The sequence below is a fragment of the Anser cygnoides genome, chromosome 17 (genome assembly GCF_040182565.1).
Source record: "Anser cygnoides isolate HZ-2024a breed goose chromosome 17, Taihu_goose_T2T_genome, whole genome shotgun sequence".
In the NCBI taxonomy this organism is placed as follows: Eukaryota; Metazoa; Chordata; class Aves; order Anseriformes; family Anatidae; genus Anser; species Anser cygnoides.
In genome coordinates this window covers 4,104,286-4,127,814 of record NC_089889.1, presented here as the reverse complement: position 1 = coordinate 4,127,814, position 23,529 = coordinate 4,104,286, and the positions used below count along the sequence as shown (strand labels likewise).

Genomic DNA, 23,529 nt, shown 5'->3' with positions numbered 1-23,529 from the left:
GCTGCCTGGTGGCAGTTTTGCTCCTACGAACCCTCTGGTTTCTCTCTTTAACAGGTCTCAATTTGCCCAGTCTCCTACTCTGGATATCACTGGCCATAAAGAGCTTGCTGAAACCTCTTGCAAATCTTAGCATTGGCTATAAATAATTCACTTCAGCACTGGTGGTTTTCTGTAGTACTCGCTCATTTTATTGTCTGTCTGTACCTGTGGGGGCTGGAGACATTTTTTTTAGACTTATTTTTGGAGACCGTTTCCCACGAAACCATCTCAGCCCGAGGAAATAAACAGCTGCACTGAGGCTATCGTTTACCTTCGCTCTTGCTCCAGGAGTCAGCGAGAGCCAGTTTTCCCACCTGCCTGTCTTTGGCCCCACGATGTAAGGAACAATATTTGTGGATGGAAGCAAAACTTAAAACGTAGCATTGCTGGGAAGTTAGCGGGAGCCTGCCTGGAGAGCCTGTTGGTGTCGGGAGCCCATGGTGCTGAAGACAAGTCCGCCTGAAGTCAGAGGGGGCTTCTGCTTCTGGGTCTGCCTGCTGCTGCCACCTTTTGCTTCTCGGCTGATGGAGGAGTGGAGAAGGGGAAGGTCTGAAGGAGGGGGTTTGCTGCTCTGCAGAGCAGGGCAGTGCTCCCGAGGTGGGTTAGCGGGTGGGAAGCTTCTCTTTGACCTCAGGAAAAGTTTGTACTTGCCCATTTCCCTGTGATTTAGCTTCAGCAAAGTAAGGAAGATAAAGGTAAGATCCATTTAGATCTAATCAGGGCTGCTCCTACAAACTCCCCGAGGGCAGCTCGGGATGTCTGCTTGGAGCCTCTCTCCCAGGTGATGGATGCGCTCAGCCTCCTTTATACCCAGCTAGCACTCAAGCCCTTTTTAACCCGTTTTGCGTTCCGGTGGTTCTGCTGTAGGTACGACGCAGCAGCCGATGTTTTCCCCCGCTGCAGTGAGCAGGATGTGCTGAGCACCTTGCAGGTGCCGAGCGCTCGCTGCACGAATCCAGCCATTTACGCCAGGATCTGCCGGGGAGAGACTTGGGCCGTGAGTCACCCGGCTCTGCAGCTGGCGGTGGGCAATTAACTTTTTAGATTAGCAAGAAACCAAAGGTCTGATCTCGGGTCATCCCGGGCTTCTGGCTCAAAGCAGAGCTGCGTGCAGGCGGCTGGGCACGAGGGCAAACGCTGGTGCGTCGGCAGGCTGCTCCTGCAGGTCGCGTTGGGTTCCTGGGGAAGGACTCCGGGTGAGGACTGACCCGCCCCGCTTCGTAATTAATGCTGGCATTTGTTTTATTTCACATAACGATGCCTAACTCCCCTGCAATTACAACCTCGTTTTCCCTTCAGCAAAGCAGGGATCTCTGGAATGAGGCAGCCAGGTGGGAACTAGTTGGAAAACGCAGCAGAACCCCAGACCCGGTGTAACGGGATGATGGTGTGCTAGGCAGGGCTATTTTTATGCCGATCGCAACGTCATCGCTATGTAAAAGTGGGTTGTCAGGAGCTGGCGGCGGCTGTGGATGTGAGGAGGGAAAGGTGTGAAGGCTTCAAGCAGGAGCGTTTCTGTTCGCAGCCGGGACAGGCTGAGCGGGTTGTGCTGGGCAAAGTCATGCTGGGAGCGGCTGGAAATTCCAGTGCGTGGAGTTAACAGCGGCTCCAGTGGATGTGGAAATGGAAATAAAATAGCACCCTGTAACACTGCAGCTGTTTTCCCCAGCATGGCCCCAGCCTCACCGTAAGTAACTGCCGCTGCGAAGCTGAGTGTTGCCCCTACCTTAAAGCCGCGTGCGTTCGGTGCGGCGGGTCGCGGCGTGCCCCTGGCACAGGTCTCGGAGCTGTCCTGCATCAATTAGCAGCTTCTTGGTAGTACGGCCTTTAAAAAAAAAAAAGGGGGGGGGGGGAGAAGTGAAAATAAATACATCTGAGTTTTAATTGCCGTGGTACAGTAGAGCCTTGGGTGTTGGAATATTTTAACACCTGCCCAGCGCAAGTTGCTCATTGTCGCTGGGGTTTGCAGCGGAGCCTGAAACGGCGGCGTGCAGCTGCGGGCGGGCAGGGTTTGCACAAGGGGTTGGGGCAAGCCAGCAGGAAACTCGAGAGGTGCCGCGGGATGTTTCTGGGCTGGCTGAGAACAGTTCTGCGTTTGGAGTGGAAGAGCGAGCAGGTGAGCTGTGTTTCAGTGCCAAACCGAGGGGCTGCCCTGCTCTAAGTCTCGCTGCGCTGGTTGTGTGCTCGTTCTGTGTTCTGTGTGCCCGTGGCTCAGGGTTTGAGTGGCAAAAGCGGTGCGAGAGGCTCTCTGCTCTCTCATCCCCTTTCTGCGGGGAAGGAGGAAGAGGACGAGCCAGATTCTGTTCCTGTGTGTCAGCAGCAAGCTGTGCCCGACTCCCAGCGCAGCGTGCCTGTGCCAAACCCACAGCAGCAGAGTTTGGCCTGCGCGTGCTTTGGGACCAGTGCTGGTGTTCAAATGGAAAAAAAATAAAAAATGAAGAGGAGGGGGTGAGAGAGGAGTAGCCGTGGCTCACGTGCCCGGAGCTGGGCAGGGTTTGGTGGGGGACACAGCGGCTGCGCCTGTTCCCAGGCCGTGCTCCCCAGGAATGTCCCCAGGAAGGAGGTTTGTGCCAGGGGCCACCGCTCTGGATGCGGTCCAGAGCCCTTACATCCTCTGGGGGGGCTCCCCCTGCCTTCAGAGGGCTCTGGGTCCTTCCCTTTCTGTCCTCCTGTGCGAGGTGTTTAATTAGCTAGGTAAAAATGAGCGCCAGCAGTCCCTGTTTGTGGGTGGGGGCCAAGCCCTGTACAAGACCCCCCCATCTTCTGTGCTCACCCTTACCAAAACGCCTCCCTCCCCTTTGAGTAGCATCAAAGGCATCAGCTTGTCCTTTGGTGGCTGGGAGGATGCTGGCACCACACAGCTCGGGAGGACTTGAGCAGTCTTGCTTAAGGGAGAAAAGAAAAAAAGCCATGTTTTTTTTTTCCAAGCTTTGAATCTTCTGTGTTTCATTTTAATTTTTAAGAGAGCCATCTGCATGAGGTGTTAAAAACACCTTTGGAGCTGCTTCAGCGAAGCTGATCCTTGGGCATAGTAAAAGGTTTAGTGTATTTTTGTAGGATCCCTTTACGGTTCCCACAGGAGAATCCTGCTAGGAAACACAGAGCTACAAAAAGTTTTATGCTTGTTTAAAAAAACAAAGCAAACAGTTTCCAGGTATTACCAACTGCATCGTATTTAACAGGTGAAAAGGCATTTCGGCCTGATGTGAGTAGTCAGTGCTGCCGTTATTGCTGGATAATACGCCTTTATGGCTTGCCAGGTCTGTGTCGGATACGCGCAGCTGCACGTGGCCCCTTTCGGTCCTCCTCTATTTGAGAAAATAAATCCCTTCCCTCTAGCCGCAGAGGAGGGTGCGTTTCTTCCCCGGGGTATAATCTTTGGTAGGAGATGCTAAACAGAAGTGGCGGTGCAGGTAGCCTTGGCTAAGTAAGCCAAGCGTGGTGGGAGGGAGCCTTGCCTTGGGTGTAGGGGCTCCAGATGTGTGGTGCAACGGCTTGAGGTGCCTGAACCGCGGCCCCGCGGCCTCCCTACATCCGTCCTTCGGGAGGCGGGTGAGCCCTCTGTCCTGCCTGAAGGGCTTGTGTCTTGGAGCCGGGGGGCCTGTTTTCTCAAGTCTCCTTTCTCTCTGTCCCCAGATCTCAGGAGCTGCACCTGAGGACCGAGGCGCATTCCTATCTCTCCGACCTGACCAAGCCGTCAGACCTGGAGTTCATTGAAACGAAGCGGCCGCGCCTGGACCTGCTGCAGGACCCGCTGCTGCGGCACTCGCCTCTGCTGAACCAGAGCCAGCAGGCAGGGACAGAGGATCTCTCAAAGGTACGAGGGCGGCGGCTGGGGGGGGGGGCTCCGTGCCTTGGGATCCTCATCTTGTGTAGAGGGGTCTTTGAGGCTCAGTCGCTGCTGAAATCCGTGTAGGTGGCGGTTCTTGGTGCATCACACGGTGCTCGGCATTGCTGGATGGCGTTCAGGGAGATGGGGGGATGTTTTTGGGGAAAGGAAGGCGTATAGGGTTTTCCCCTCAACCATTATAGTCATGGGCCTGTGTTTACCAAGCTATTAGATGCACCAGAGCATTTGGGAAGTTTCTGTTGGCTGAATTAGGGTTGGTTGTGTCCGGCTTTTCTGGATGCTGTGCCTTGATTTGATTTTTATTTGACCTTTCTCATTTATCACATCTCTTTTATTTAATATTGGCGTTTGAAGGGCTGGAATTGGTTGCTGGTGGTTCCTTAATGTAATCTTCCCCAGGAAAGCCTCCCTTGCCTTAGTCTCATGTAACACAGCAAATTGTTTACGTGCAATTGTCTCCTCTGCATGTGTGATAAATGGTACAAAGAAAAATCTCTTGCTCGGGTGCCTGTTCGGATGTAGCTGCGTGCTGTTGGGGTAAGTTGTCTCTGACTTTGCCCTGAGCTCGGATGTGTTCGTGGCTGGCAGGAAGGTGCTGCTGTGGGGCACCAGCACCGCGGGCGCTGGGGGCTAATGCGGCTGCAGGCTGGGCTTCGGGGCTTTCTGAGCCGTCAGTAAAAGGGAAGGGAGGCTGGCAGCCGTACCCAGGGTGAGAGGGACGTTTTCCTGTATCGCTGCGGGAGCTGAGGCAGTAACGTGTGGGCAAGCAGCTCTGCTTGGGAGCGCCGGGATATTCAGACTTCTGTCCTAACGGGGCTGGTGGGCCTTACACGAGACCGTCCCGAGTGAGAAGGATGTTTAACTTGGGGAAAACACGGGTCATTCGCATTCTGAGGGGGGCGTGGGCAGGTTCCTCGGAGGAGAGGGCTGCAGTGGCCGCAGGCTGGGACCAGGCAGCGCTCGTGCTGCCGGGAAGGGACGGAGCCGCTTGCCGCGTCGGAGCCGTGTTCGAACTGCAAAATGAAAAACGCACCAGACGCTTCGGCTCTCTCTCCTTTCGCTCTCGATAGCGTGTTGCCTTGGAAAAGATGCCTCTGAGGTGCTGCGGCCCTTTTCTGTTCCATTTTCGCTGCTCCCTTGGAGATGCATCTTAATGAGGTGGTGCTGAGCCCAGCTGGGAGCCTGCTGCCCGCCGCAGCGAGCCGCATCGCGGTGGCGCTGAACCGGGGAGCGTTCTCTGCGGATGCTGGGCTGGGTGGCTGATGGGGGAAAATAAACTCTTGGCCATGAGACAAAAAATATCCTCTCTCCAAAGACGTGAGGAAACCAGGACAGCTTTTCTGTCTGCACATTATTTCCATCATCAGTTCTGTTCTGCTTCTCACCAGAAAACCACGTATTGTCTCAGCTATTTGTTCCTAATAGGCAGAGCCACTCTTGAGGCATTAGTTGCCGAGTTTAGGGGCTGCATTTACTCCTTGGTCTGTGACACGTTTCCAAGAATTACGTGCATTTTATGGGGCTTAAAACATTTGTTAATGAAAGAGAGAGAGAGAGAGAAAGCTGGGCGAGACAATTCAGCAGGACAAGATTATGCTTTTAGTGGAGTCATTTGTAATTTCTAAGTCTGGAAAGAGGAAAAAGTGATTGGGAGCATCTAAGTGGAGCTGGGGTTAGTTGCTCAAAACTGGCAGGGCTGTTTCCAGACTGAGTTTGAGGATGCTGTGAGACCGGGCTGATCTCGGTGCTGTTAAGTGGCTGGGAGCAGAAGGCAAGCCCGGGGTGCAGGACCACCCCTCGGAAGGCCTCGCTGCCTTTGCAGCTTTGGAAGTTGGGTTAATAGCAGACTTCTGGCTTCATTCTTGAGCAGCCATCCTTATAAACTGCTTGTGGACATGAGGGTTGTGATAAAGCTCGTGCAGCTAAGCTGCGCATCGCTCTGAGCCTCAGTGTTTGAGGACGCGTTCTCGGTGTGCTCGTCCAGGGGAAGGGTTGAGAACTGAGACCGATCCTCGGCCGTGAGCTCTGGACGCGTGCGTATCTGGGCTGTTTACATGCGTAAATCTACTTTTTGTCTCCGTGCTAAGCCAGCAGCAGTAATAGCTGATAGAGACCTTCTGACGAGCAGCTGCGCAGGGCTCCATCACCGCCGTTAGTTGCTCTGCACGCCTGGTGTAACCTAAAACGAGACAGCACGGTGCCTCCTGTCAAGCAGATAATGCCCACTCTGCCTCCTCCAGCAGACGCTGGCCCTCACTTCGCTTCTAGCAGCACCTTCGTCTCCCTGCTCTCTCATCCCATCCCATCGCTCTCGGGGTCCTTCCACGAGCTTCGCTCCCTCCCCACGGGCCCAGGGTGTTGCTGGAGGGCTGGCACAGACCCATGAGATGTGCGGCAGTCAGAGCGGTGGCACGCAGCTGCAGGACGCCTGGACCAGCGATGGGAGCACGCAGCCTGGAACAGACGGAGAGCGAGCGAGAGGCGCTATTCCTGCCTCCACTGCTGACTCAGTGCGCGACGGAGGCAGTCGATACTTTATCTAGGGCAGCTTTGCAAACTGTTTGAGCTCTTGGGGTAAAACGCACCACGTGAGCCGAGCGTTACCAAACACACTGGTGCTTACTTAAACAGTGTCCTAGGAGTCATCCGCTTACCCCTCACCCCATTCCACGGTGCTGCAGTCACTGTGTTGCGAGGAGCTCCGTTTATTCATCGGTGCTAGGAGTGCTCTTCGCGGTGCTTTTACGGGTTGAGCTAGCTGTTGCACAGCAGGGCGCTCCCCAGCCAGCACCGTTTTTATGGTGGGTTTCTGCATTTGCGCTCCTGGTGCCAGCCTGACCCTCCCAAGGAGCCACGGCGATGCAGCAGTGATGGGTGTTGCTCCTGAGCAGCTGATGCCCGCTGGTTTCTGCTGGTTTCAGAGCAGCGCTGGACCTGAGATGCAGGATCGGGTCTGTGGTGGTGCAAGTTAAGCACAGCCCCAAAAACTGCGGCTTGTTTTGGGCTTACCGGCCTCTGTCGGCCCCGGGGAGAAGTAACACAGCCCTGCACGTTTCCAAGGCTGTTGGTTTGGGCCATGAGCTGTGCTGTGAACACTAACGAAGTAATTTACGTGGCAAATCCTTGTAACGGGTCCCAGAGTTTTCCCCATAAACACCCCCAGAAAAGAAGTAGACCCTGTATGGCTTTTATTCATCGCTTCCTCATCTGTCTTTCCCAAATACAGGGTGAGCTGGGCCCTTTTACCCTGTTCTGGGTAACAGCAGCCTCACTTAAGTAAGGATGGGTTTGTAAGGCGAAGGCAATGTCTGTTATTAGATCAGCTCCTTCTGTCTGGAGAAAACAGGCATGCTTTTGGGCAGCGAGCCTCTCAAAAGCAGCAGCTTTACAGCAAACTCGCAGTTGTTCTAGCAGAAGGACATTACCTGTTCTTCTGAACCTCGGTTTGCTCATATCCTTGAGCGCTTGTATTCCTTTTCAAGCCAGAATCAGAAGGCTGTCTTCCCACCTGCTTTTTCCCACTTGAGCATCTCTTTCCCTGGAGGCGAGGTGGCTGTCGCGTTGCTGCAGGGCACGGAGCCCGCTGCTGCTGCTGCTGGATGGAGCCGGGCGGGCTCAGGTGAGCTCAGGCTGTGCGGGGGAAAGAGAAATGAAACCCCCGCATGCCCTCCGTGTTAGCAGAGGCTGACGTTGCCTCCGAGAAGGTGCTCCCTTGAGCTGGCTGAGAATAGCCAGGAAAAAGTACAGCAGAGCTGCTTTTTCTATCACTGGGAGCATGGGTGAGAGGCTTGCTGAAGAGCTGCCGTGACGCGGGTTTGCCGGGCGTGCTCTTGGCAGAGGTGCTGGAGCTGGCTCCCAGGACCCTCGGTGGCTTCTGCGTTTCCTCTGATAAAGCCACGGACCTTCATCACGTAACACCAGATAAAAATAAAGCCGGCTGCTCCCGAGCAGGCCAGCCGTGTGTCTGCGTGATGCCCTGTCTCTGTGCCTCCATGCGTGCGGGCGGTGCTGCCCCAGGTCAGCGTGCTGTGCCTGGCCGTGCAGCGCCTGCTCGCTGCTCAGCCGAGCCGGAGGCCAGTCCTGCTTCTCCCCTTCCCTTCCATCTCTCCTTATTCCCGCTATGCTTCCACTTGCTCTTCCCATTTCTGAGGCTGCTTTTCCACCACGTATGTGGCTTGCTGCTCTTCCTATAGGATGTGAGTCAGTCGTGATCTGCATTTAGTCCCCTCGCCAGGCTGGCTGGCTGCACTTCTCGGAGCCCGTTGCTCCGGCAGGGCCGTGCTGCCGGGGAGCCCTGTAGGATCACGGCTACGGGGCTGGGTGCAGGAAACCCGAACCTCGCTGCCGTCCGCCCTGGCAGGCCGCTGGTCACCGGGTAAGTCTCTTCCCCTTTCTGTATCTCAGATTTCCCTGTCTGCAACAGGGACAATGCCACTTCCCTCTTTTGTAAAAGAGTTAACAGCTATCGGTGGAAAAAGGCTGTTAAAAGACCATGTGGTGGTAGTGCTCGGACTCGGCTGTACATTGTCAGAGGGATTTAATTCCTTCCCTTTCTGCATGAATGTTTTTGTTGCGCTGTGGACTGAAAGCTGGGATACAAAAAGAGAAGGTGGGACTCCAGGAACAGGCAGCAGCAAGGCCAGGAAATATATATGGCAGGCAGAAATTAGGGCAAAGGGCATCGTGCTCTGATGCACATTAATGTAGCTTTAAAAGCAATTAATCGAAAAAGGCTGAATTAACATGTTTAAAATGCATTTTTAATGATGCATCGCAGCCAGCACCGTGCATGCCAAATTTCACACCGGCCGCCCGTTCCAGAGCCCCGTTCCCAACAAACTCCTGGAACACAGGCTGTGCGGCGGGAGGGCGCTCAGCCAGCCCCTTCGCTCCTGCCCCGGCCGCAGCCTGGCCGCGCACCGAGGGCGCTGCGGGAGCCTTTTGGGAGCCCTGTTCCCTGCTCCCCCCTCCCTTCCTTGCCGAACGTGCCAGGGTTCGGGAAGGGTTTGAGGCTGGGGACTCCAAAAGCAGGGGCTGCAGAGGCTGTGGCTTCCCTCCTGCAAGGGTTTTGCCTGGCTTCGGCTCGGGGGGGTGCTCGGGGGACGCAGCGCTGGCTGGGACCCGGTCTGCGAGGCGAGGGGAGGTGGGTGCCTCCGATCCCAGCGCCGCTAGCCGGGCTGGTAAATCACCAGGCTCCTCTCCGCTCCGTGCTTTCTGCGTGGCTTTGTTATGGGAACATTGATCTGTTGCTGGGATTAACCTCTCAGAGTTTCCAGCGGGCTGGTCTCACAGTTATTAATGAAACTGGCTGGAACTTGTGTTGACCTTGGCAGAGGCCCCACTTGGCTAGGAGGGAGCTGGCAAAGGCATAATCTCTAATTGAGTAATCCAGCGCAGGGGGAGGGGAGCGGAGGGGGTGGAAGCGCAGCAGCGCTTTGAACTCGGCAAGCTGCGGCGCTCGAGCAGGATGTGTAGGAGTGGGGCTCGCAAACTTGCTGAGCATGGCGACCTGCGAGGGAGCGAGCGAGGAGAAGCGAGGTGACGGCGGCGCGCTTGCATCAGCTGGGCGGCTCGGGCTCCCCCCCCCGAGCTCTCCGGCCTCTCCCCCCCCCGGAGAAAGCGGCGTTGGATCCCGGTGCCTCCCCAGATTTATTGCCGTGGAACAATGGCACGAAGCGGCTGGATAATAAAGCGGAGCTGCCAGCCTCGGCCCTCCCTGGGCGCGCGTCCTCCCGTAGCCTCCCAGCCTGGGGCGCGGATTGCACGGGGCTCTCCCTTCCTCTCCAGGGGTTGTTTTGCACTCGGCAAAAACAGCTCCGGGCTGGTTGGTGGGGCACTTGGTGAAGCGGGGAGCCAGTGGTGATGTGGGGCTTTTCTCCTTGGCACATTTACCCCAGGAGAGGCGATTTCCTCGGGCCTGGGCCTGGCCTCGTGCCTCTGGCGGGCAGGGAGAGGCTGCGGCCTTTGTGCCCGGGCAGCGGGTCCCGAGGCGAGGTGGCTGTGGCTGTGCAGCGCTGAGCGGCAGGAGGTCAGGCTCACGATGGAGTCTTGCGAAGAGAGGACACCGCAGTACTTCCAGCTCCCTGCCCCACGACAGGTGAAATGCCTCAAGTGTCTCACCACGGCTTCTGTCCTCCTTCCCCAGCAGGGAGCAGCGTTTCTTATCAACTCCCTTTGCAGCCACCTTCGCTGGGACGAGCTCCGGGCTTCCCCCGGTACTGACTGGTCCCAAGGCCCGTGGTGCAGTCGGACATCCAGCGGGAACAAGCGGCATGGGGCTGTCGAGCTGGAGAGCTGTAGGAGCACCCCACCGCAGCGCGCTGAGCATCCACCCATCTGCCACGCGGCCGCTCACGCTGTTGTCTTGTGCCTGATAAAAATCTAATTGCAGAACGATCCTGTGGGGTGGGGGAGGACTTTGCGTTAGGGCAGCAATGATTCAAAGCTATTTCTGGGAAGATGAGGGAGATGTTGTCATTCTCTGTTATTCCAAACATATTTAAAAGCTGAAATATTTGCATTGTTCATGCTGTCACGCTGCAAACACTTCTGGCTGGGTTCCTCTCTCCTCTGCCTTCTCCTCCCTCCCCAGAAGACCGTTTCCAACAGGAGGACACGGGTGTGCGTCAGCCCTGCCCACCTGTGCATGAGCGCACACGTTGGGCAGCACGCGTCTGCCTTGTGCAAGCCGTCTGGCACTCGTGGTGGGTACAGGAGTTTGTTCCATCGCCCCTCGCCAAGCGGCTGTGTCAGGAGAGCTGCGAGGGCTTGTCAGGAGCCCGTGCTGCTCACCGAGGCGGGACAGGCAGCCGAGGCACCAAGCAGCAGGAGGAGCATCGCATCTGGAAGGGCCGGTGGGTGCCACGCGTGGGCTCACGCTGGCGCTGTCTGCAAACAAGGCGCTGCTGGGCATCGCATCCTGCTTCAAGGCGCGCGGCTCCTGCAGCAGGACTCGAGGCAGGGAGCGCCCTGACTGGTGAGACGACGGATTTCGTGCAGTCCCCGTGGGTGAAAAACTGAGCTATGGCCCGAGACATGTGGGCACGGCAGGGAAAGCCCTCAAGGGCTGCAGAAACCCTCTGGAGATGAGGTGTAAAAACTGAGCTTGACCTTCTCCCAGCTGGCTGTCCTCTGCCCAGCTGCTCCAGTCCCGCTGCCACTGGAAACCCGCAGGTGGACCGGTTGTGCCTCGAGCGCAGGTGGCTGGTCCTTGCTTCCTCCTGCTCCTTTGTGGTGATCGACATCCGAAACGACCTCTTAAATCGGCTTTCAAACTGCGAAGGCAGCGGGATGAGGCCGGCTGCTCCCTGGGAACTTGCTTCGTCATTTACACACATTTTTTGTTCCATTTGGTCAATATTACAGGGCTCGCGTAGTGTGACATCTCCCCGATCTGCTTGGGGGAAAGGAAGTCCCCTGACTTCCTATGCCTCACCCCTGTAATTGGAAGAAATACAGCCAGTGGTTGTGCTTGCAGCAGGGCAGCCTTGCGAGCTGTGTGCTGCATGGATTCACAGCGATTGTTGGCTTTTTTTTTTTTCTGTCTTTGAAGTGTTTGTACATCTGTTACGGAGTAAAATGCTTTTGAAGCCCATTTTTCCTTTAACAGCAAGGATTGTTATGTGCCCCGCTGTTATTTCCTGAAAGCGATAGCCAGAGCTGGTTTGCTGCTTCACTTTGAGCCCTCAGGTGGAGCGGAGGAGCTGTGCCTGGTGTCTGTCAGGAGCTGTGCCCTGGCTCGAAGGCGAGGAGCAGCGCAGGTGACGAGGGCTGTGCTGCCCGCTGGTGCCGGCCGCCTACGGTCAGTCAGAAATGTCAGGTTTTGAGCAGTTGGGGCGGAAAGAAACCCACGCCTGGCGCATATTTCCAGGAAAGAATTCAGTCCTGGTACCGAGAGGCTGTGACGTTCTGGCTGTTTCTTTTCCCCCCTGCAGTTTCAGCCCGATTTTGGGATTCTTTGCTTCTAATCCGCTGGCAGGGGGTTGTGTGCGCTGCGAGGCAGGGAGCGTCGCCGCAGCTCGCTCCGGGGCAGGGTATGTGATTCTTCCACGGGATCTGCCCAGTTTGTGCAGACGACGAGGCAGCAGGAAGTTATTGCCGACTCACAAGCACGTACATCTTATCACAGACGAAGCTGGGCTCCCTCGGTCAGCACGGCTGCGCTCCCCTCCTCGCCAAGGGGCTTCGAGAGGCCCTGGGGGCGCTTCGGCATCGGTGCCGTGAGCGTACGGCACCTAGCACATCTGCCCTGCTGTACTTTTCCATCGTTATGAAATGCAGTAAATCCACAGTTCTGACTCATGCAACAAAAGCCAGCGAGTTGTGACACCGATCAGATTAATTTTGCGTGCTGCCTTTCTGAGGAGGAGGGCATTTCGTGCCGAATCCTTCCACCGCCGCGCTGGGCGGAAAGCGCCGGAGCTGCAGCAGCGATCGATGGTGTTCGCCTGCTGTTGCTGGAGGGGATGGAGTGGGGGAGTGATTTCAGAGATGGATTTGGCAGAGAGGAGTTGCTGCTCTCTGTGCCTGTGGTGCTGGGAGCTGTAATAACATATTGAACATGGCAACAGCCCTTGCTGAAGCTCGGTAACTTCACCTCCGTGCTTCGTGGAGCCTCATCTCCTAACAACACCCTCAGCGTCGATAACGAGAGGAGCCGTCGAGTGCCAAAGGCCCTAGTTATAATCACTCTGAAAACCTCCTTGCTTTTTGGACCCAAACCTGCTTTTTAAATGTAAAAACTCGTTGGCTGCGTTCTAGGCAGAGAACGTTCGGAGGGTTTGCTGGCTTGCTCCATGACAAAATGCATTGCAGCTTTGCGCTGCGGGGGGGGGCGAGGGGCCGATGGACACTTGTGTGCGTCAGGAATGCTGGCTGCCTGCTCTGCGAGCAGAGGGGTTGTTTTAGGACAAGCTGACAGGCCCTTGGCTTGTTCTGCTGCTCTCAAAAAATGTAATTCTAATTCTTGGCACCTTTCTCCAAGAGGATAAAGAGTGAGAACGCGGTGGAGCCTGTTCCCTCTGCCCTTGGAAACGTGCTTTTACCCAGCTGCAGAGCTGGCTTGGGGCAGGAGCACCGTGCTCCGTCCTGCCCTGTGATTTGGTCAATCCAAGGCAGAAATTAAGGGGGGAGCAGCAGCGAGGGGTGAAATGACCTGGGGCACCTCCTCACGGGCCCGACCTGTGTCTAGTTGTTATTCTTCGGTCATCTTTGACCAAGCATCTTCCGTGCGAATGCTCTGCCTTCCTCCTGGGCTGTGCTCATGTTAGCTGCTGGTCGGGCCCCCCCTTAGGCACGGTGCTCGGGGGACAGCTCGTCTGTTCAGACGGCTCGGCGAGCTCCCTGCCTGCGGTGCTGGAGCCTCTGCCGTGTCCCCAGGGGTCCCCCAGGCTGCAGAGCCCACGGTGCTCACCGCAGCCGGCTTCTCCTCTGCCTGCCGGGCACTTCTCCTCCCCCGGCGGCGTGCTGGCAACGGGCACGGCCGGTTTCTTCCTCCCCGAGGAGGAGCGCCGATAGCTCCTGCCTTCTGGTCGCCGCCTGGGATGTCGGCCTGCCCGTGGCTGCTGAAGGGAGAGCCGTCGCCTGGTGCAAAGGGGGCCGGCCCACGTGGTGATGGGACCAAAGCAACAAGTGCAGGCTTTTACTTCAGCCTGTTTTTCAGGTCTGCCTCCTTTTATCTCATGCCAGCGATCGCAGGTATGACGTAGAGCAGATAGCCCCCAGCAGCTAACGTGTTCCTGCCTCAGCGGCAGGCGAGTGGCAGACGTAAACACGGGAGTGTTATAGGCCTCCAAGCGCTAAAAGCTACTGGAGAACATGCAGGTATGTGATTAAATATATAGACTGGTCTGTTAATAGCTTCCAATGTATTTGGGGGGTATGTAAATTATACATACGTGTTTCGTGTCTATATATTTTTCACAGTTTAAGTAATTGAAAAATCTGCATTCATATATATGTATACGCGCATATATGCTGCCTGCTCCTTGCAAGCTGTGTTTTCAAAGGCTTCTTATAGCTGTGCCGTTCAATGATCCAGCCTTCAGCAGCCACATGAAGAAAGGCTTATAGTCTCTAGCAAAGCTAAATATTGATTTGAGTCGATCTAGGTGCACTTGGAGACATCACTGGTGTTCATGAATACAGCATAATCTCTGATTGGAGTGGGGAAATTTCATCATAAAGGCCCCAAAAGGGAAGTTTATTATTGCTTTCTTCCAAATGCCTGAATTTTATTAGCTTCAGTCATTCTTGGCAGGGCAGTGGAATGGGATTTTATAGTTAGCAAAGGAAAAGTAAACACAGTAATCATTTCATAGCCCTGTGCCTGCCAAACCGAGATGGAAATTCCAGCCTTGGTGGGAAGCTGCTGCTTTGCTAACAGATAATACCACATTCACTGTGGGCTTATTCTTGCTCTGGGAGCTGAGATACTACGTTTTTCTCTCTAACATCCTGGCCTGGAAAGGCAGGGGTGCCTTCGTGTTGTTCTGCAGAAAGGGCCCAGGCCGGGGCCTGCATTTCGGGCCGCTCCGCAGGCCTTGCAGCTAGGCCTGTGCTGCCCCCTGAGCCTGGAGAGCTGTTGTCCTGCCTTCTTCCCACCTGGTCTTTAACCGAAGGCCATGCTCTGATGCTCGAGGAGTGTCACACTTGAGATGTGGTGGTTCCTAAACCCTGAGACCCTGAGCAGGGCTGCCCCGGGCCTGGCGGTGGTGGGGTCCCGGGGGTCTCCAGCCCCGCCGGGCCTCGGGCTGCGGCCTCCTGACGGAAAGCAGCGCAGGAAACGGCTACTCAAACAAACAGCCGGTGTCGAGGCTCCCCCTTCCACGTGTCTGCACAATTATTAGAACAATAAACCATTGAGCCCAGCCGGCGGCCGGCCGTGATTGATAGCGCAGCTGACGCTCGCTTTACACCACCCGTGCTCCGCTGTCAGCAAATATCCCGGCTCCGTGGGGGCATTATTTGGGGTTGTCCCTGCCCCCCGAGCTGTGTCGGGGCTGTGTGTGCAAGGGGTGGCCGCGGGCACTGCTGTCACAGCGGGTGCCTTGTCCCCGTGTCCTGTGCGCGTGCTGAGGACGCCTAAGGGAGCGATGCCGGAGCGAGCGGGGAGCTGCAAAAGCAGTGCTGGGGACCCGCGAGGCCACGAGAAGCTTCATTAAAAGCCCAGACGAGCTGTTTGAGGGGAGGGTTGTTTTCCCCCCAAGCCTATTCATGTTGGTTGATTTTTTTTATTTTTTTATTTTTTCAAAAGCATCCGAGGCACTGTGTGCTTTGTTTCGCACTTAAACAAGTTTCCCAGTGCAGCCACCGCTAAATGGAAGGCAGACCAGCTCGGATTCCTGATCAAAACGGGGCTTGTTTTTTTGCTTATTATCTCAACTGGTGAAGTTCACAGGTCGCGTTCACCGCTGACCCGTAGCCGTTTCCAGGCTGTCGAGTTCGCCTCTCGTGTTGTGCGTGTTGGAGCCTTAAAAGGCGCGTGTGTGTGTGTGCACCAAGCTGCTCTAACAGAAATAACAAGACCTCACTGGTGAAAATTGAACTTTTGAGATCTAACTAGATTTTGGGGAAAAAAAGGTCTTTGGAGGATTGCTTTTAAGTCCAGTTTTCTGGCAGCCTCGGAATTTGTGTTTTTTGCAGACAAGACCTGCAGAGTCAGATAGTTTGCCATGTGGTGGGTGAGCAGTGGAGTCAGAAATTCGTTGAAGGCTTCTCCTGGTGCTTGATATGAGGGCATGGCTGGAACACACCTCTATGCCGAATGGCCCTACGGGTGCCACAGCAATGAACTGGTGGCGTGGGGTTGGCGAGAGGAGCTCGGCGGACAGCAGTAGGAGCAGCACCTAACGGCTTTCCCTGAAGAACCCGCACGGTTTGAGGAGCAGCTGCTACAAGTGGGCAGGACCTCGGTGCTGGGACCCCAGCCCACGCCTAGCTGGTCACAAGGCGCTAAGAGGAGAGTTGGGCTGGGTCCGCAGCACGCCTCAACCACTGCTAATGCCGCCATAGGTCTTCCTCGCGCTTCCCTTCTTCCCTCTCCAAGCTCTTTCTCGTAGCACGCTGCCCTGGGTTTGGGGAAAAACAATTCGGGCGGTCGTTGCCCAGGGGTGAACGGAGGAAGGAAACACGAACTGGGCAGCCTTAGAGGATATCTTACTCGCAGCGATTAAATAGAGCTGTCTTCATTCATTGCCTTCCCTCTAAATCTGATGCCCCTTCAAGCCAGCTTCCCCGTGTTCGTGCTGGTCCTGATGAACTCCCTGACAAATCCCCTGCGCGCAGCCGGCTGGGTGCTGCGTGAATGGGCCCGCGTTGGAATTTGCATGGCTGAGGAGTCCCCGCTCCCTTCTTCCTCCTCCCTGGCAATAGGAGGAAATTCAAATGTTTCTGAAGAGCGACATTTCCATTTCAAAAGCTGTTCGCTCAAGTGCGTCTGGAGTGGGATTTCTCTCTCCCCCCCGCTCCTCTCTGAATGGCAGCCTTAGAAGTCTCATTTCCTCTGCTTGATAACACCAGGCTGAGAAGGGCTTTTGTCTTTCCATTTCCCCTCAATTTTTTATTTTCAATCGAGCGAGGTTTTCAGAAGCGGGCACGGTGGGCTTTCCCTCCCCGGCGTGCGTGGCCCCGTGCCAGGATGCACCTGGTGGCACCAGGGAGGGAGCCGGGGGTCCCGAACTGGGGGTCCCGAACCGGGGGGCTCAGCCAGGCAGGTGACAACCCGGGAGCACAGGGGGGAAGAGGAGCACCGTGGATGTCCTGAGCAAGGGCTGGCGTGTCCCAGCTCCTGCGGCGAGTGCTGAGCTGGCTCAGGACCCGGCCCCACGTTCGCAGCCCATGTCGCCGCGCTGTCTCACATCGCGCTGACTTGCAGCCCGCCTGCTTTTTGGCTGCAACAGCCACGTCAGGTGGGATGGTTTTTTGGTTTTTTTTTTTGGTTTCTGTGCCATGCCTAGTGGAGGGTGGATTTAAGAGGATGCGTTCGCCTGCCTCCTGCTTCTGCAGGACTATCGCACGCTGATGCCAGCTTGTGGGATGGCATTTGTTGTGAGATGAGGGCTGTGCTAGTATAAAAGCAGAGAATTTCTTCTGCAGAGGCCTTTTGACAAAAGGCAAACTCCAGCATGCTCTCAGCGTGGCACACAGGGCTTGAGGGCTCCTCTAGCTTCTTGAGTGCCGCTTAGGACGTCGCAGGTTTCCAGGGAACAGTTCTAGCGTCCTCAAATGCTCAGTCAGAGGGAACGTGCCTGCAGGGATTAGCAGGACCTCAGCACTACAACCCTGCGCGGCTGGCGTGCTGGGAAGGCTCAGGCCTTGCTGTGCTGCCTGTGGCAGTCGGAAGGGGACAGGTGGCGTCGCAAAACCAAAACAAAACAGGGGGAGGCTAAAATTTTCAGTGGCGCGGAGTGAGCGAGGCATCCGCATCCTTCCAGGCAAGAGGGGCATCTCGAGCAGGGATGGCTGGAGGTGCTTCTTCCCTGGGTTTGTCCACTGCACCCGACTCGGGGACGCCGGGTTCCCCCGCACGTGGCTCCGTTTGGTGGCAGGATGCTCCCGGCGCCGCTGGAGGAGGCTCGGAGGCAGCGAGCGGATTTCCTGTGCACGCTGCAGTCCTCGGGGCTTGCCTGCAGAAACCCCCCCGAGCCACAGGGCACGTGGGGGGGTGACGGGCACGTGGGGCCGTGCCACCACGTCCGGCGCTTCCGTGGGAGGCCGTGGCGATTACTCAGAGGTTCCTGTGAAAGCTGCCAGAAGCTGGCCGGTTCCAGGGAAAGCAGGGCTGCTTCGAGCCCTGGCCACGGGGCGCCTTGCGCACGAGTCCCGGTGGGAAGCCACAAGCACGGCTTTCTGTGGGCTGGCTTTTCTTCCTTAGCCTCTCAGAAAATCCCCTGTGTTCTTCCAGTAGCTCCTGATGTGTGTGGGTTTTTTTTTCTTGTTGTTTTTGATTGTAACTTGGTTAGCAGGAGCCTCGCTCGTTTAAAGGAACGGTTTGGGGTTTGCAAAGGCCGGGCCAGGATTTGGGGTTTGTGTGCTGCAGGGACAAGGACGTTCTCTGCCCTACATCGTTCGGTGCGACAGCAGCGCAGGTGAAGTGCTGCTCTGGGTGGCCGCTGGGTCCGTGAATTATTAAAAGCTGCGAACTGACGAGTCGGAGGGCTCGTTGCTCAGGGAGTTACGCTGGCAACCTTAATTTCTCCCCCCTGCCTTTTTTTTTTTTTGCTGCAAGCGTCAGGACGCAGTCTCTGCTTTCCGTGACCTGCGCTTTGCATTTGGTTCCTCTGCTGGGTGCCCAGGCCGCCTCGGTCTGCGAGCAGCAGGTGGTTTGCTCCTCTCCTCCGTCCCCGCCGCCTGCTGGGTGGTCTCGGGCCTTCGTGCGCCCCCCCAGCCCCAGCCCTGCATTTCCTCGCAGCTTCCATGGCACTCGCTGCTGCCGGCGCGCCAGCGAGCTCCTTCCCCGGCAGGCGGGGGGGCCACAAGCCCTGCTTTGCAGGCAGAGGGGGCTGGGGCAGGGCTGCCTTCCAAATCCGTGTTTTTCTCCCCAAAATGCCAGCTTCGGGCTTCGTAGGAGTGCGGGACCTGAGCCACAGCTCCCTGCCACCCGCCCCCTGGGGACAGCCTTTGCTCGTTCAGTTCCGAGTCACTTCCACTGGCATCAAAAGGAGATTTTATTCTTCTTGACTCGGGCATTTTATTTTTTTTCCCCGAGTTAGCAAAAGGCACATCGCTGGCACGGAGCAGCCTGCCAGATGTATCGACTCCGCTCCGTAGCTTCGGGCTGCCGAAGATGCTCAAAGAAAAGGTTTCCAGAATTTTTCTCAGCGTTGCAGAGAGGCGTATTTTCCTCTAAACTTGTTCTTGGAAAAGGCAGAGTTGTTTTGGCTGAAATTTACTATTTAGAAGGGAAAAAAAAAAAAAAAAGCCTGAAGCAAATATTCAGCATGGAAAATTTCAGTCCAGATAGCTAATTTCTTAACAAACTTAGAATCGGTTGAAAACCCAGGATTTTCGAGTAGGAAATGTTGGGCAATCCTTAACGAGAGGTGGAGCCGTTAGCTCCTCGTTGTAATGAGGAGATGGGTAGGTGAGAATTCATCACTCCTGCGAAGTCAGTAGGGAACATGCGAGTTCAATGCAATTATTATCCACTAATGGGGAAATGCAAGAAGGTAATGAGAGCGCAGCGTCCATTTGTCAGTGTAATGCCTTGGGCTTCGGTGGGAGTTCGTCTGAGCAAGGTTTTCCAGATCGGGCCCGTTATCCGAAGCTTCTCGCCACGTCTATCCGCGCTTGTTGCTGCTTCTGTAATATCCCGCGATCCTCGGGTCCAGAGGCAGCATCTGTTAAGTATAATGCTGCGGAACGGCTCTTTTAAGCGCGGGCAAGTTTTGCAAGACGAGATGCTCTGCTTTGGTTAGTGCATTTAACTGTAACGCCGACTGGAAAGGTTTTACCACCCTCGTAAATCTGCTGGAGGGGGTGGGGAGGGAGGGAGGGAGGGTCAGCATTTGTTCCTGGTTTTGCAATTCAATTGCTTCAAGCTGTTGAAACATTGGGGAAGTTTTTTGACCTACTTTCATGCAAGCTGAAAAAATTGTTGGGATATTTTCTGCCCCGGCGCTGTGGAATTCAGCTGGGTTACGGGGGAAAGGAATTTCGTACGCCTTCTCATAAAGTCACATTTCTTTAAAGGAAAAATAAAAACACCAAAAAAAAAAAATAATGGACTTTGTCTTCAGACAGCTCCTTCATCTCCAGCTTCGTGGAGTCCCCCGAGACATCGTGCCGGGCTGCGTCCGGGGAAGGCGAATGTTTTTTGGGTACCTGCCCTGCCTGCGCATGCCCTGCTGTGTGGGAACGGAGGGCGATGCCTCGGCACCGCCTGCGCCACTCTCCTTGGGTCTGCAGCACCGCGGTGAGCCCGCTCCGTCCTGCAGCCACCTCGTCCCGTTCCCCCGGGTCCCACATCCACCTCGTCCCGCTCCCCTGGTCCTCGGAGCTGCTCGGCCCTCTCCTCGGGGATGGTTTTTGGCAGGCAGTGCCGCCAGCTCGCCCAGCAGCCGCGTCCGGCAGCGCACACGCTCGCCCAGCCTGCCTCGCCTGCCGCTGCGGGGCCGCGGCCGAGCTGCGAGCCAGTAGTAGTTAAGAATTAAAACTCCGTTTAAAGGATTGGGCTGCTGAAAGAGCCATTAGTGCAGCAGATGGCTGCAAACAAAGGAATTGTAATAACTCGATGTACTTTTCACCGCTCGGGCTCTCTAACGCCGTGTTTGTGCTGCTCTCCGGGGACGGGGGATGTTGGTTTTGGGCCCTTTTGACGTTTTTTCCCTGTCAGCGTTGGTGCAGTGCCCTCGCACTGGGGTTGCTGATACGTCAGGTGGAATTTGACGCTTTTCCAGTTAAAAAAAAGAAACCTTTGGCCTGTATTTGGCTTTTTAAAGAATTTATACGCTTGTTTTTGCCTTAATGCCCAGGGGATGGAGGTGTGGGCTCGCTGTCCATGCTGAGCACCGTACCAGGGCTGTAGGACAGCCCTGTTCCCACTGCCACCGGTCCCCCCGTGGGTCACCCCGGGCTGCCCAAGCAGCCGAGCTGCGCGGTGCTTTCCAAGCCGTGGGTCCTGGAGAGGGACGGGGAGGACGAGTCCTCGTCTCTGCCACGTCGCCAGCTTCGCGTTGCGTTAGGTGGCGCGGTTCAGCTGTCGGTGTCATCACAAGTCCTCCCTTTGGTTTTTGGGGGCAGAGTTGTGCTGGTGGCCGTGCCCTCCCGTCAGTCCCACGCGCCGTGCCTGAGGCTGTGCCTGGTCCTCGCGGTGCTGGGGTTGGAAGTGAGTAGAAGAGAAGCACCCCCAAAGCCTGGCCTTGCTGTCTGACGGTCTCCCAGTGATAACTGCTTTCCTCGCTGCCAGCATCTCCTCCTGCTGCAGGGAGGTGCGTGCAGCTTCTGCCCCCCGCTCGCCCACCTCGTTACCGTACAAATCACATAATGATAAGGCCAGGAATAAACGGGAACTACAGTAGCTGTTAGCCACGTATAAAAACAAATCACACGGAAACGGTATAATTACTGAGAAAATACCAACTTGAGTAATGCAGTAATTGTTTTCTTCCCTCCAGCAGATTTATTCCAACTCTCCCCCCTTGTGCTGGTCTCGAAGCCTGTGACTTCCTGGTAATCAGAAGGATTTTACCTTCTGCGCTACGCTTGTCCAAAGCCTGGATGCGATGCCATCCAAAGCGCTGGAGTCTATTTTGACTCGGAGGGCGAGGAAGCAGCAGTAGTCCAAGCAAAGCTGCCCCCACCCATCGGCATCCCCAGGTCCTTCCTCGCAGGCGTCCCGGTGCCTGCCCCGGCTGCGGGGTTTGCTGTGAGGGATCAGCACGGGGCTGGAGGCTTGGTTCGCAACCTCGGTCCCCTGGCGTTGCTCCCGGCAGGTGCTTTGGAGACCTGGCAGCAGGAGGGAGGCTGGTGGGCTGGGGGCTGCTTCTACGGGCAGCAGCCGTGCTGCTGGTTTGAGTTTCCAGTCCTTCCTCCCGGCGCCCTGGGACGCAGAGGATCACAGCCAGCTCCGGGTCCCTCGGTGCGTGCCTGCGTGGGCTTGCTGGGCTTGAGACCTCTTCTCTTCCTTGGCTCGTCCCAAAAGCCGTATGTCTCATTCATGTTCTGTCACCCCACTCCAGAAGCTCTGCGTTTTGGACTTCACAATTGCACGGGGGAGATTTTTTGCCTTTGGTTTTGTTTTTTAATTCCTCTCGCTGCTCCCCACTTGAGGTGGAACAGCAAGGACCAGTGATTTGAGGTCTGGGGACACTGCCTCTATTTATTGCTGTAATCATCTCACAGTACAAGATGATGATGGGTTTTGTGCTCTAACTTGAAGCTCTTCCCCTTACAAAGCTTTGCTGCTATTTTGCTTCATGTTCTGAAAGGTAAAAAGATACAATTTTATCAGAAAAGTTTACCAAAGGGTTTTGTGCCAAGTAGCAGATTAAAAATGCCCTGTCTAGTATATTGGCCAACACGAGAGTATCTTTTGTTCCCCGTGCGCAGTGGGAAGCCTTCCTCTCCTGCCTTTTTGGCAGGTAGCTTTCTGGCTTTTAGAAGAGCTTACCCACCTACAAGTCACTGCTGCTTTCCCTCCCTGTTCCTTAATCTGAACCGGATTACAGGAGCAACTGATTGCTTTTGCTTCTTGCGGTTGTGCTGCTCCTCTTGGCTTTAAAGAAAAAACAGCACAAAAACCGCACCTGGGGACAAGACATTGAACTTCACCTGCCCACCGCGGCAGGCTGACCGTTTTTGGTGTCTAATCGTAGGGACGTAAAACGAGACAGGATCTGCTCTTTGGGCTTCTCCAGAGACCCTCAGCGTTCCTCTGGTTGCTCTTCTGGAGGGCAGCTGGCGACAGCCAGCTCAGCTTTCCAGGGCCTCTGTGCCCTTGGGTGATGCTGTCCCAGGGCACGGCCACGTCGCTGAGAAGCATCCTCTTGCCTCCTTGAGTCCCAGCTTTGCCGTGGGTGGCGTTGCCCATCTCTGGTGGGGGCAAAGTGCAGAGCTCGGCTCGAAGCCAGGGCCCCTGGCACTGTGGGCATGGCTCCCCGGGACGGAGCTCGTTGTGCTTCTTTCATCGCCGCCGGCAGCGTGGTCAGGACTCCCCGTGTGAGGTTCCGCTTCCCGGTGAGCCCGTGCTAATGAGGTGCTGAACTCAAACTGTTGCACGGTGTCTCTGCGTGCTCGGCGCCGGCCTTTGGTGTGAGCAGCCACGTGGTGGGTGGGTGACCCAGGGCCACCATCCGCGTGCGTCGCCGTCTGCAGAGCACAGAGGGGGTCCGTGCCACCCCTGAGCCACCTGGCTCCGTCGTGCCAGCCTGCCGCCCGCAGGAGGGCCAGGCGGGTTCGGGTTGGGTGCTCGGCCCACCTGCCGTGGGTCCGGTGGTGGGACCTGGCCGCTCGCCCGTGGCCGTGAATCAGGGCGGAGGGGAGGACGGGACGGCAGCGCCAGTTGGTGCAGAACAAGGTCGCCTTTGTCCCGGCGCTGTAATTAAGGTAGCGAGGTTGTGCGAACTTCTTCCCTTGTTTACTTTCCCTGTCCCCTCCCCTCCCGAGCAGCTGCAGGGTGCTCTGCGCAGTCTGGCAGCGGTTTAGGGTTACAAACCAAGCCGCAGCTCCTCTTCCCCGCTTCCTGCCCCCTTGAGGGGGAAAGAAAATCCATCCTCCCGCTCGGCAACCGAAGAGATAAAGGTTTAATTGAGGTGTTGGGCAGCTGCCAGACGGGAGCGCGGTGCCCCAGGTCAGGGCGTGCCGGGGTCCCCTTGGACCTCGCAGCAAAGCTGTGTCAGGGCAGGGCTGGAGCCTACAGCCACGGTGCTCCGGGTGTGCACAGCGCCAAAGCTGGACGTGGTGCTGCACATCCCTCGGTGAGCACGCAGGAGGAAGCATCTGCACCACCTCCTCCAGCTCAGGTGCATCCCTTCGTGCTACGAAATCCTCCCAGCTCCCCTCCGAAGCGGTCACCTCGAGCTGCTCGTGCTCGGACGGGGCCGTGTGCGCCAGCAGCCCCGCTAACAAGGACAGCGCCGAGCCCTTGGAGCAGCTGCTCAGGAGGGAAAACGCGTTGTTGTTTGCGTGGCCGGTTGCTGTTA

General features: G+C 56.4%; 1 protein-coding gene across 23 annotated transcripts in view; it reads left to right on the top strand.

The window, feature by feature from the left end:
* The window catches only part of NCOR2 (nuclear receptor corepressor 2), a 234,396-nt gene that overhangs the window by 86,353 nt on the left and 124,514 nt on the right, over window positions 1-23,529 (top strand). For 21 of the 23 annotated variants that reach the window (XM_066979209.1, XM_066979208.1, XM_066979204.1 and 18 more), the window contains one exon: window positions 3,676-3,856. In XM_066979209.1, the coding sequence (XP_066835310.1) occupies window positions 3,676-3,856 (181 nt within the window). Of the gene's footprint in view, window positions 1-3,675; window positions 3,857-8,116; window positions 8,265-9,506; window positions 13,712-23,529 lie in introns of those variants that run through there. The other 2 variants (XM_066979214.1, XM_066979213.1) reach the window with 2 other exon arrangements.